Source organism: Mustelus asterias, chromosome 4 (assembly GCF_964213995.1).
Source record: "Mustelus asterias chromosome 4, sMusAst1.hap1.1, whole genome shotgun sequence".
Lineage (NCBI taxonomy): Eukaryota > Metazoa > Chordata > Chondrichthyes > Carcharhiniformes > Triakidae > Mustelus > Mustelus asterias.
In genome coordinates this window covers 48475782-48489795 of record NC_135804.1, presented here as the reverse complement: position 1 = coordinate 48489795, position 14014 = coordinate 48475782, and the positions used below count along the sequence as shown (strand labels likewise).

At 40.7% G+C, this 14014-nt stretch overlaps 1 protein-coding gene across 2 annotated transcripts in view; it reads right to left on the bottom strand.

The window, feature by feature from the left end:
* ctcf (CCCTC-binding factor (zinc finger protein)) overlaps window positions 1-7943 on the bottom strand; it is a 46098-nt gene extending 38155 nt beyond the window's left edge. For both annotated transcript variants that reach the window (XM_078210945.1, XM_078210946.1), the window contains exons 1-2: window positions 7772-7943; window positions 1292-2056 (exon numbers count right to left, since the gene is read on the bottom strand). In XM_078210945.1, the coding sequence (XP_078067071.1) occupies window positions 1292-2051 (760 nt within the window). In that variant the 5' untranslated portion in view covers window positions 2052-2056; window positions 7772-7943. The remainder of the gene's footprint in view (window positions 1-1291; window positions 2057-7771) is intronic.
* Between the last annotated feature and the right edge of the window lie 6071 nt (window positions 7944-14014).

Sequence of the window (14014 nt, the reverse complement as noted above, 5' to 3'; positions counted from 1 at the left end):
GCAATGGATGGTTTGAATTTGAAAACCAAATTTGAGCAACACCTGTCTAACACTTGTTTTATCGTAGGGCTTTAAAAAAAAAAGAGCATGCTAGATCAGTGAAGTCATTCCATCACAATTCCAACAGATGAAGGGAAAATGATAGTCTCCTCTCGTATGCTTTTCTCTACCTATCAATACACATGAAAAGTACTGTTATAGGGTTGGGCTTTTCCCAGTTTTATCAACTGGCATCAGCATTGTCAACAAGCAAGATCATTTATTTATGCATGATCATGTTCCCTGAAACAATAAGTTGGTGATCTATCAACAGATCTGTCATATTCTGACACCAATTCTGAACTGCTCATCCAGGCCACTACAAGGTTGAATTATCGAAGACACAAGACAATTCAATGCTTTTGAATCATCTAGCATCACAGTCAACTGCAATTAAGATCAGGGGGACGAGGTTTCAGAAAAAAAGAGGCTAATGAGATAGGAAATATCGTGTCAAGCTTACTTGGAGGAAAGATGATTTGCATAAAGGTTACTATTTAAATACAAGATTCATGGCTCAACTTAAGCTGTGTAGTTTTAAACAGCCATATGCCACTATACGGACCCTGCTGTGTCATATCCACCAATCTCACCAAGGCAACGATGTCATAACAATTTACCTGACTGAAAGAAAGATGAATTTTTATATATCGCTTCATCATGTCTTACAGAAACATTCCACATATACTTGGTAATAAATTACTTTGAAGCAAAGTGATGGTTATATATGCAAAACAAGCAAGGGTATTAAAGAAAGGAGGGAAAAAGTAGCTGCTTGGCATGGTCTGATCACTACCCCCCCCCTTACTCAACTTGGTACCTGTAAAGGTAAACTATAATGCAGAATTTTATTCTCAAGCTTTATAGCTGAGGAATAAGAAGCTTTTCATTTAAAGTTTGCTTCAGCAAATGAGTCAAGACTGATTTGAGATGCAATGGTCAAATAGCCTCCCCTTACTCTTCAGGTTCACACAACACAAGTCACTTAGCAATACAGTGTTAACTACATATGCAACCGTATCAAAACATGAAATACTGCTTCCAGGGGAAAATGTGATGTCATTGAGACAGGAAGAATGAGAGAGGGAGGGAAGAGGATTCCATTCACCTTCTAGTGAAATATTACATGAACAACATAACTAAAAAAGTGACCATTAAAGCTTTGTTCATTTTAAGCACTTTCTGGACTTTGTCATCTATGAATTATAATTCTACACATTAAGGTTTGAGTGAAATACTGAAGTTACCATACCTTTCTTTTTAATCTTCATTGGTTTTGGAGGCTTCATGGTACCAACTGCCTTCTCTACATTAACTTCTGAAAGTAAACCTTCCTGTTGCTCCTCTTCAAAATCATATACAGACAAGTCAACATCTTTGGAATCATCCACCTTGTAGCGCAGTTTGTTTTTTTTCTTTTTGACTTTTTTGACTGGTGGCTGATAATCAGGATCTTTCTGCCAAGCAGCAGCAGCATCCTCATCCTCCCGCACTTCTATTGCCCCATCTTCTACTGTCTCCACTTCACCATTGGCGCCTACTTTCACAACTTGAAAACCTTCTGGTAGTGGAAGGGTGTGACAGATTACAGGATCCCCTTCCTGAAGTTCATCTTTGGGAGCTTCATTCTCATAGTTTCCTTGCAGTTCATCAATGCTACTTTGGGCTACCTGCACTAGTTGCAGTTCACCAAGGTTTATTGGCTGCTCTTCCATATTCACCACCTGCAGTGTGATAATCTGTGTGTCATCTACAGTGTCTGACTCATGAGTTGCACCCTCTATTGGTTGCTTCATTTGTAGTAGTGTAGGGTCCAATGGTTGCATCATCACCACTTGCATGTTGCTGTTCATTTCTTGTGCAGCTACCTCAGCACCATCTGATTCTTTCTGTTGCCCATCAGCATCATCTGGTTGCCCACCTTCACGTCGTCTTTGATAAGTTTTGTGCTCTTTGACCTTCGTAAACATTTCCGACTCCTCCACAGCCAAATTATCTGACTCAGTCGCCATGGCAACTGAAATTTAAGCAGAAAACCATTAACTGTAATGACCATTTACAAATCAGGATTATATTATTCATAACCAGATACCGTTTCACTCTGAATGTCACCAAAAACAAGTTCCTGGATTGCTTTTCAATTTCAAGCAATAAAATTGCATTAAAGAAAAAGCATGTTACCAGTAAACTTTCCTGGATGTTTATGTCATCTGATATTAGGGATAGTACTTCTATCAAAAACAATAGTGGTATCACACAGTGTTTGTAACAACTGTATTTCCCTTTTTTGGAAGGAAACAGAACGGTGACAGGGTGAAATCAGATATTTGGCAACTTGTCATCTTAACAGGAATCATAACTGACATGAAAATAGAAAAGGAGGGAGAAAAGAAATGGGACAATTTTGTTTTAAATGAATAACTTAATGAAAACAATTTTTTAAAAACTAAATTCAAGATTAACAAAGATCTTGTACAATGGCCCATCTAGCTGGATTAGAGACACAAAGCCTGGAAATTACAAACATTACAACAGATCGTTTAAGTTGATCTTAGTAATTAATATTCAATTATAGAATGAGGCAACACAGGAGGTGGACATGTACCTGTGATGGTTCTTTGGGAAAGCTATCCCATTAGTACCAGTCCCCTGCTGTTACCTATGGCCCTGTCACTTATTACACCTCCCTTTTGAAAGCCACTGTTGAATCTCCTACCACCATCCTCTGGCCATTCCAAATCACAAAGTTTATTTATTAGTCACAAATAAGAGCTCACACAAAAATTGATTCATGTCACCTTCTAATCCACCTCCTCCCCAAATATACTTAATTCAAAAAAATGTTAAAAAATGCAAAATTAATGTTTCTTCCAATATTATTACTCACTGTATTTACAATTAGAGTTAATAATTCCAATGTTCCTTAGATGTCAAACATACTGCCCCTCAATGCATATAGTTGAAAGGCCTCAAGACCGTGGTTTTTCCCATTGTGCCTTTGTGGCAGCTGCCCCAAACCTTTGTGCATTGGTCAGCGCCTAATTCTAGACTTTAGAAAAAATGTTATCCTTATTTACTTACTTCATGATTTTGAACAACTCTATAAAATCTCTTTTTAACCTGCTCTGATCTGAGAACTACTGCAACTTTGTCAAGTCTGTATACATAGGTGAAGTCCCTCATCACCAGTATCATTCGAAAAATTTCTTTTGCGCTTCTCCAAGTGCCCCGCCTCCTTCCTAAACTGTGGTGCTCAAAACTGAGCACTGCAGTGGAAGCTTCACTACTGTTTCATAAAGGTTTAGCTTAATTTCCTTGCTATTACATTCTATGCAGCTATTACGGAAGCTAAGGATCCCATTTTTTAAAAAAAGCAGCATTCTCAAATTGTCCTACCACCTTCAAATATTTGTTCAAATAAAGCCCTAGGTCTCTCTGTTCCTGCACCCCCATTAATTTCACATTGCTTAAGACCATAAGCTTCTCCCCAATCTTCCTACCAAGATCTTTGAGCATGTCAAGCACAATTTGCTTTTAACAAATTTGTGCTGTTATCCGCATTTAATTTTCCAAAGCCAATTAATTTTGTCCCGAATTATTGCCCAAGTTTTTCAGTGATTTAGGCGGATTAGCCTGTACTTGCCTAGTTTAAATCCCCCCTTTTTACAAAGGCATGGTTAATACATCTGCAATACACCACTTTCGTATCCAAGGATAATTGGAAGATTGTGGCTAGAACCCCTATTTCTACTCTTTTCACTATAACCTAGCATGGATCCCTCCTGGACCAGATAACTTTTCTACTTCGAATACTGCAAACCCTTTACCTAACTTTGTCCTATCCAATGTCACTATTGTCTCGTCTGCAGCATCCTATTCTCTAGTGAAGCTCATTTAATACTTCAGCCCAATACCCCTTCTCCACAAGAGGAACTCCTTCATGTTCCCTAATTAGCTCATCTACTGTTGACTACTATTTTACTATTCATGTGTTCATAAAAATATTTTTGGGTTCCCTTTCATGTTAGTCAAAAATCCTTGCTCTCTGCCCCAATCACTGACTCTTTAGTTCTTTTAAAACTTATTTTTGTTAAGTCTCATTTCTCTGTTTCATAACTCCAGATCTCTCAAGTCACCCAGGCAGCTCTAATTTTGGATGCCCTTCCTTTCCCCCTCATGGGAATGTATCCATTCTAATCTTGAACCACCTCCTTTTTGACAGTCTCCCATTATTTATTTTTGTTTTGCCTACCAATTTTGATTCCTACACCCGCCCCCCCACGAAGAATATATCCATTTTCTCCTCATAGCTCATCCTTTTAATTGATAATTGGTCTCATTATTCTCCTCTGCCATTAAGAAATGGTTGCCTGCTTTTTAAGTTGCAACCAAAATGACATATAATACTGCAGGTGCAGCTACAAAACTGGCTTAAAGACATCTTCTGGGATTTGACCTAACTCCCTATTCACTTTGTTTATTTCAGCCTCACTATACTTTTGCATGCTCAACCAATCCCTTGATCTCTCATGATTTTTAGAAAGTTCACTGCTCAAGGAGAAACTTAGCCAGGAACTTGGGGTGCCTATTTTCCCCCAATATACAAAGTACTTACTTTGAATGTGTAAACATTGAAATTCAGTTACCACCAATTAACTCAAGCACAGATCGAAACATAGAAAATAAGAGTAAGCCATTCAGCCCCTCAAGCCTGCTCTGCCATTCAATATGATCATGATTGATCCTCGATCTCAACTCCATAACCCTGCTCTCTCCCCATACTCCTTAGTTCCTTTTATGTCGAGAAATATATTTCCTTCATAAATATATTCAATGACTTAGCCTCCACGGCCTTCTGCAGTAGAGAATTTCACAGGTCGGAGTTGGAATCTATATGTAATAACTAAAATCCTAGTTACCACGTGAACCCATGGTCAATCCCCCTCTTGAGTTTAGTATCAAGTATGAAATTAGTCACTCAACATGCGATCAGCAGTCTGGTGTTAAGCTCACGCCCTGACAATATAGCTGATCATTCAGGTCTTTCACGCACATACTGAAAATTTAGTTTCAGCCAACCATATCCGAAGATGGTTTTGAAATAATTTTGTTCTCTTGTAAGACTAGAGTTCATTGAAATTAAAAATTTACTGAAGCAAATTCACTTACCTGTCTATTCCAGGCTACTATATCATTTTTTAGGAATTAAATCACAAAATGTAAACTCAACTACCCTGGAGGTTTAAGTATATTATGCCTTAACGACGAGTCAGCAATTCCACTGTAACTTGCCATTCCATATCCCACGAACTGTTCTTCACTTACACAAAGCCATTATTCAGTCATGACATTAACTTCCCACATGTATTTATCAAAAAGTAACAGAAAAATAAGACAAGAGTGGCAGAACTGATTAGCAGCCTGCTTTTACAGCTCTGCAACCAGGATTGAAATCTAACCATGGATCACACTCTTGTCAGTTCTTGTGAAACAGGTCCATCCATGTGAGTCTTATGTAAGAGATTCAACTTATCATTATTTGAACAAATTGGCAATATTCAATCAAGAATGAACATGTAAAATGCACGATGGTGTAGTACAAAAATATTACGTGACATCTGAGTTAAGACAAATTCCTTGGTATTGTAAAATAAAACTTGCGTCATATCTGGCCTGGATTCTGTGACCAATGAGAAAAAGTATTCCTTTCCTGAGCATCAATATGCCTCACTTTAATGAGCACATAAGTCACTTCATATAGGCACCCTCCCATGAATACAGATTGTCATCTCAGCATAGCCTGTTTCCATGCATGTGATTATAGCTTTACAATCCTGCCACGGTATCTGTCCATTATTTAAGATCAGATATTTTCCTTTAAAATTCAAGCATCGTGAAACTGGGGAACCTATATTAACTGTGCTTTCCTGGCCATCAAAAAGCCTGACCTAATTTTGCATATAGGTAGTTACATCAGATGTACGACAACTGGATTATCATTAAATCAGTGTGTTCAGCTGACGTGGAAGGAGATTTTAACCATACAGATTTGGAATACTCCCAATTTTCTTCAAAGTCCAAACAAAACAGGCAAATAAATTCTTCAAAATTTACAAATGGTTGCAGAATTTCTTCAAACCCACTCCAAAATACATAAAGAAAGATGTTGTACTAAACCTGCAGGCAACATCAGGTCATACAACTAATATGACTTTCTATGATTCTATAATAGATGAACACATTACCTCACTTATATTGTCCACAAACTTTAATAAGGGGTATTACAACATTGTAAATTTGACAAGTAAACAGTTCCAAAAATTACATTTTGCTCATTTCTGGTTGACAGTCAAACTGCACTTTTAGTTTTACAAACATATCAAGATGCGTGTTCAGCAGCTCCAAAACAACGACCCAGATCATCTTCAGTAGCGTTTGTTTCTCAAGGCAGGACTGTACACTAAAAATGCTAATATAGTCAGCATATCCTACCAATACTCACCACTATAATTTCCCCCCCCCAAAGTGGCGGAATATCCACTCGAGTCATCAAAAAGTAACCTTAAGGAGTTACAAAAGTTCGCTGACAGCACAACAGTGCCTGTTTTTCTACTCTCAAATTAGTGGTATTTTTCTAACTGAGAGAAATGAAGACAAGTTTGATCTCAAGAATTTAATTTGACTTGGCCTTTTATATTTGTAATAGTTGGAAGACAAAAATATTTAAAGTAAATGCGAGCTTCAGCTAATCGCGAAATAGTTATGTCTACCAGACTCGGCCGTAAATCCATTTAAAATGTGGAACGATCTCCACACGATGACAGCTTATTGGAATTTTTATTATCGTAAAATATTCACAAGCCTTCAACGTTACTTTTTTTTAAAACTGAAACACTGGGTTGCATTACAGCAAATTTGCTTAGGTTAGGCTTAATACCGAGGCGACAGAGTCAGGCCACATTCTACATGCTACTTCCTTTTCAAAGACACTTGACAGATTGCATTTGCAAATAATGGAGTCGCTTGTCTGGTCTGAATCGTTTTAGAACTCCAAAGTTTTGCGAAAGGTAGTTTATAAGGGCGAGGGGGAAGGAGTGGGGGAATCCTGCGGCCGAATCGGTTGCTACTGCCTGCTGGATTAAGATTGCAAAGCTTCATTAAAAATGTGTCCGGTTTGCTTAAAATGGCGACGGGATGGGGAGGGCGAGAGAGATATCTTTCCATCCCTCTACCCCCCCCGCGCCATCTCCCGTTAGAAATAACCCGCCACTTTGTCCTGCCGAATGCGATCAGCCCGGTTATAGAGGGAGCTCTTTGCAATTTACTGCCACCGAGCGGGCCCTTGCGATAGACAAGAGAGAGGGAGACACAGGGGGAAGGCGCTGCTTGGAGCGGCTGCAGCCGGGGGAGCTGAGCCGCGAACAAAGAGGAAAGGCCCGGCCTCGCCTCCCGCACGCCAGGAACCAGCCCCGGGGAGCAAAGAGCCGCCGGGCCGCCCCTCCCCCAGCGAGCCCTCGGATGGCGAGGTGAATTTTATTTTTGGGGGGATGGCGGCTTCAGGGGTTTTCTTTACTTGCAGGATTGCAAGTTTTTTTTTTCCCCGAGTATTTTTTTTCTGTCTGAATATAACGATAGAGGGAGACAAACACACCCAGCGCCGACAAGCCCCATCGTGACACCTAGAGGCGGCACAAAGGACCTGCATTTGGCCCCTCTAACCGCTCTCACTTACATTTTCACCGTCTTTTCTTGCAGGAAAAGTCCCTTTCGGTGTCTCCCGATGCCCGCGTGAGGTGCCCGGCTGCCCGAAACACCCTGAAAGCGCGGCGCCAATCGGTTAAAACGTTCCCATTAGAGCAGGGAAGAGAAAATGGCGGCACCCGCCCTGACTGCGCATGCTCAGCAGCGCCACAACTGTGGGGACATGGCGCGGGGCACTGTGGGTGGAGGGCAGAAAACGCGCGAACTTTTCTTTTTCAAAAAGAAACGGTTTAAACGGTCGCCAACGGAAACGAGCGCTTGCAGGCCGGGGCAAGAGCCCACAAGGACATGACGTCTGCAGGGACAACATGGCGCCTCCTTCGGCATGATTCAGCAATTACAAGGTCGTGTGGATTCCCTACCGAAGTTGCTGCAACAGACCTATCAGGTTATCTCATAATGCTGTCGTGTGTAACTTATTTTAATGTGTTGGTGAAACAAATTGCTATTCTGAAATTAAAGTCAATTGTTGGAAATCCAAAAAAAGTCAATCGGCATTTGAAAAGAGATCATCTTTGGACTGAGGTACTGTGAGGGATCTTTATCCCAAAACATTTATTTGAGTTGCCAAATCTGGCTGGACATGTTCCTGGCGATTTCGTCACCTCCAACTGCTCCCACATCTCAGTTAACAAAATCTTTTATTCCCAACTCCAATATTATAATAGAAACGAATAAACTGAAGAAATGACCAGGCTCATTGTAGATTAAATTGAATACTATGTGAAGCCTTTTGGTAAGAAGAATGATGAATGGCAATGTAAATTGCATGGTATAATTTTGAGGTGCGGGTACATAGACATTGAAGGTGGCAGGATAAGTTGAGAAATTGTTTAAAAACATAGGACCATACATTTTATAAACTGAGGCATAGATTATAAAAGCAAAGAAGTTATGCTATACTTCGACAAATTGCTGGTAATAATACATCCAGCAATGGGCGCCAAAGTTTTGGAAGGATGTTAAGGACATAGAGAAGGTGTAGCGGAGATTTGCTTGAATTATACCATGGATGGCGGATGTCTGGAAAGACTCCAGAAGCTGAGGTTGTTCTTGTCGGAGCAGAGAAAATTAAAAGGATATTTTAAATTGTGAAGAGTTTTGAGAATGTAAATAAAGAAAAACTGTTGCCAATGGCCAAATGGTTAATAACCAAAGGATACAGATTTAAGACAATTGATGAAAGAAGCAGGGGTGAAATAAGGAGTCAATTTTACATGCAGCAAGTTGTTATGATTTGTAATGGATTGCCTGAAAGATCAATGGAAGAAGATTCAACAGCAACAGTTTTTGCTTTACGACTTTTAAAAGGAAGTTGGATGAAAAGTTGAAGAGGAGAAATTGGTATGGGGAATGAGCAGCAGAGTGGGACGAAGTGGATAGATCTATCAGAGCCCACACAGGTACATTGAGTAAATGTCTCTGTTATACCATTCTATGATGAAGTGCTCAAAGAAACTGAAATAGCCTCTATGATTTTCTCCTGTGTTATTTGTAGTAGTGTCCAATAAATTAATCTTTAATTCCTGGAAATGCAAGACATTCCTGAATGAATGTATATCTTCTCTATTTTGATGCATGTTACTGACTGATATGCTGAATGATAGTGATCATCTGATAGATGGATTTTCCCCTCAGTGACTATTTTTATATTCTTAAATATACTTAAAATCTGCCCTCCTTATTTAATAAATCTCATTCTTTGAAGTCTCTTAAGATGATGGCTCTGTAGCTACTGGACGCTCAACAATGTCAATCCAACCAGTGCTTTCATTATATAATTTTTTTTACACAGTTCATTTTACTTGAGTAGTTTTAGAACCTGCCTCCTCATTATTTGCCAAGATTAAAAAGGTGTGGAACGCCACCATAGGCTCCAACAATTATTTTTGTAACTTCAGGTTTGGAAATTATATCTGGTTGTAAACATCAATTACATCAGAGAGAATTTAAAGGTAGCTCCAGTAAAGTGGTAGAACGTACAGATCAGGAAGACCTTAACTTGTGCTTTTAGTTGATCTCAACTAGGATGCCATTCATTACAAATGTTGACTAAGAAAGGAAAGATTGGGTGGGTTCACATTCCCAATTGCTGTTCCATCACCTTTCCTGGAAAGAGCATATTAATAAACTGGCTGTGATGTGCTTCAAGAATGAATAGAATACCAATTTCACTGACTAAACTTGTATGAATATGGAGTTCTTGGGCAATATACTTGTGGCACTTGGTTACTAAAGTTAAATCATAGCATAAGTCCAAAGCTTCAAGCTAGGATGGAAGAAAATTGGAAACAAAATAGATTAATTATGCATAAACCCAGCTGAAATTGAAACAAACAAATTAATCAGCTTAAAAAAGCTGAACACGAAAGAGAAATGAAGAGCTTTCATTATGGGCCTCACCGTTGTAAGTTTAATAGTGCAGTAATTTTGTTTTAGTTTTTCTACATCAGTATTTTTCTCATCTTTCTCCTCCAGAAGATGTTTGAATCCTTGCTGGGGGACATTTCCACAGGCATATCACCCTCTATTTTTTTACTCCAGTTGTCATCATTCATGTATAAGCCTTAACAGTGAATAGCGGCAGTCTTATTAGAACCAGACCGATTTACTCTTTACCAAATATCCACACACATACATTTAGGCAGTTGGATCATGACTTGGGGGTGGCGGGTTACCTTGTATTATTTCCCCAAACTCTTTGGTGGTGAAGCAACCCACTGATGCAATTCTCATTGATAAGTAATATTGCTGAGGAAATATTTGAAGAAAGACAGCCCCTCTTTAAATATCTCCCTCCGTTGTGTTTTTACTCAATATCCAAAGTTAAATAAATGCTATGCTTGCTGTTGTGTACTGACAGTAAGTGGAACTTTGCAATTATGTTATTTTCATAAATAATCTGTATATGAATATATTTTTATTATTTAGAGGCAACACAATGGGGAAAAAATGCTAAAACTTGTCACCTAAAACCTGTTTCACAGGGTGTGTGTTGGGATCATTATAATAAATTACACCATTAGTCTCTCCTGCTAACCAAGAAGTAAGTGAAACCATCTGAATTAAGCTGTATTTAAGTTATAGCTCTAGTCCTTGGAGACTCTGTTAAGTGTGTCACTCCTTTACATTTACATCAAAAACTCGGCCAGTCTGCCTATTAGTTGGTTGCAAAGTGGTTCCTGGTATTTTGCTTATGTGCAGACTGGCTGTGACAGATAGGCCAGGGTGTGAGAGCACACAGTTTCACTCTAATTAAACCAGCAACATCTAATGTCATGATGTTAGTACACCATACACTTATAAATCATGCTGTAAATATCAGGATTTGCAATCTCACCTTCAGGATAGCCTGTTTGCTGGCCAAGGGAAAACCGCAGCAGTCAGGGAGGCCCACTAAAAACTTATCTTGATTTATGTAGTTTGATATTGCTCTCAGGTGTAGAGAACTTGTATGTCAGGAGCCAGCAGCACAAGGGAGGTTAAAAACAACTTTACAAAAGCATTACAGTAACAGACAAGGCTAAATTTTCTTCCCTCCTCAATAATCAAGATACAATAGGTGCAAATTTCATTCCTGTACTTTGCAGGCCTAATTCCATGTTCTCTGCACAATATGATGTGAGTGGAGTGGCATACGCAGGTGCAACTTGCGCGCCATAGTCAAAAGGGCAAGATTTTGATGTCATAGATACCAACAGGCTGCTGCAACACAAAAATAGTAAAATTGTGTGGGGAACGCCTTCCTCATTCTGTCCTGAGGCAACAAGCATTAGCAAGCATAGCTCTGGAGCTACTTAAAAGACCACTCAACAAGTTAACTGCAGCTAAAGTACTCGGGCAAAGTTAGTGGAAGCATTGTGGTGAGTTGCTGGAGTTTGAAGATTTCTGCTGACCATGGATTGAGAGGATTACATGTCTTGCATTACTGGGTGGGGGAAGTAGTTGCAGTGGCACTTGCTGTGCAACATGGCCAAATGTATTGGAGGAGAAGGTTGTGATGGGAAACTGTAAGGAAGGAGGAGAAGGTGAGCTCTCCTTTGAAAGTTTTAGCTTTAGAGGGTATTCTGGGAGCATAAAGTTAAAGTTTATTTATTAAGTAGGCTTACATCCACACTGTAATGAAGTTGCTGTGAAAATCCCCTAGTCGCCGCACTCTGGTGCCTGTTTGGGTACACTGAGGGAGAATTTAGCATGGCCAATTCACCTAACCGGCACAGCTTTGGACTGTGGAAGAAACCTGAGGAAATCCACACAGACACGGGGAGAATGTGCAAACTCCACACAGACAGTGACACAAGCCGGGAATCGAACCTGGGTCCCTGGTGCTGTGAGGCAGCAGTGCTAACCACTGTGCCACTGCGCCGCCGCCGAACATCAGCCTGATGTCAGCAGCAATGTTTCAAGAGGCTTCTTTACTTTACTAAGGAGGTAGTAATAGAAATGTGTCACCTCCTTCACAAAGATCTGGAGGCTCAAGCCAGGGTGAGGATAGCCCTCCCATTTCCAGTGAAGATCACTGTCGCCGTTCTCCACAATTGGTTTCTCCTAGGTTGCAACTGTTGAAATTAGCAGCATATTACAATCCACTGTTCACAGAAGTATTGGGAAGAGACAGACCTGCTCTACAGGAGGAGAAGTGACTTCATCCCCTCCTCCCTGAAGAGGGAAGATTAGAATGAGAGGGTACATAGATTTGGCACAATCAACTTTACACATGGCTATGCAGGCTGTCCATATCAGAGAATGATGCTGTAACTGAGCAGATTGGGAATTACTTGTAAGTGAATGCATGTTTTCTTGAAACACTCATGATGCTTTAATCTTTTGACAATATTAATCAATTTTGGGCCTCTGAGACAGACAACTGAAAAGCTCCACGCAAGGTTTGTAACCCTCTTCCACCATCCCACAAAGTTGGAGGGCCTCAATAAAAGCCTGGAATCACCTGCAACACTATGGAGTAACATTGGTCCCTGTCTGGGAGAGCTCTGTCACACATGCCTGACAGAGTCATATAATCTTTGAATCCCTACAGTACAGAAAGGCCATTCGGCCCATCGAGTCTGTACCGACTACAATCCCACCCAGGCCCTATTCCCGCAACCCCACACATTTATCCTGCTAATGCCCCTGACGCTAGGGTCAATTTAGCATAGCCAATCAACCTAACCTGCACATCTTTAGACTGTCAGAGGAAACCTGAGCACCCGGAGGAAACCCATGCAGACACGGGGAGAAAGTACAAACTCCGCACAGATAGTGACCCGAGGTCGGAGTTGAACCTGGGTCCCTGGCACTGTGAGGCAGCAGTGCTAACCACTGTACTACTCTACCGCCCCGAGTCTCTATGTGTGCATTCTCCATGATCTCTCAATTATGAGGGCTCAGCTACTACCTCCTGGGAATTAAAGGGAGGACGCCACATGCATCAGGTGTAACTCGGCAGAGCAAGAGGGGCTGTATAGTGAGACTTTGCTTCAGTTGAAAGGAACTTCTCAACCTCTGACATGGACTCACCATGTGGAGATGCTGGCGTTGGACTGCAGTAAACACAGTAAGAAGTTTAACAACACCAGGTTAAAGTCCAACAGGTTCATTTGGTAGCAAAAGCCACAAGCTTTCGGAGCCTTAAGCTCCTTCTTCAGGTGAGTGGGAATTCTGTTCACAAACAAGGCATATGGACTCACCATCCCATTACAAAACATTGATTTCAGATTCCTCATGACAAAGTCCCCATGGGCTACGTTATCAATAACGTCCTACAGTAAGAACCTTCATTCAACAACTTTATCCAGCAATACATCAATTTGGGAAAAAAAACAACTAATCACCCTTGTGCATTCCCTTCCTGTATGTCTTGTTGGTGCTCTTGCCTGGCCAAGTGTCCCTAATGTGGAGATGCCGGCATTGGACTGGGGTCTAAACTCTTACAAGTGCTCTTACCCCAGTGGTTGCAGCATGGCTGGTGAAAGGCTGTTAAATGGTGGCACAGTGGTTAGCACTGCTGCCTCACAGCTCCAGGGACCTGGGTTTGATTCCCGGCTTGGGTCACTGTCTGTGGAATTTGCACATTCTCCCTGCGTGGATTTCCTCCGGGTGCTCCAGTTTCCTTCCACAGTCTAAAGATGTGCAGGTTAGGTTGATTGACCATGCTAAGTTGCCCATACTGTCCCGGGTTGTTTAGGTTAGAGGGATTAGTGGGGTAAATATG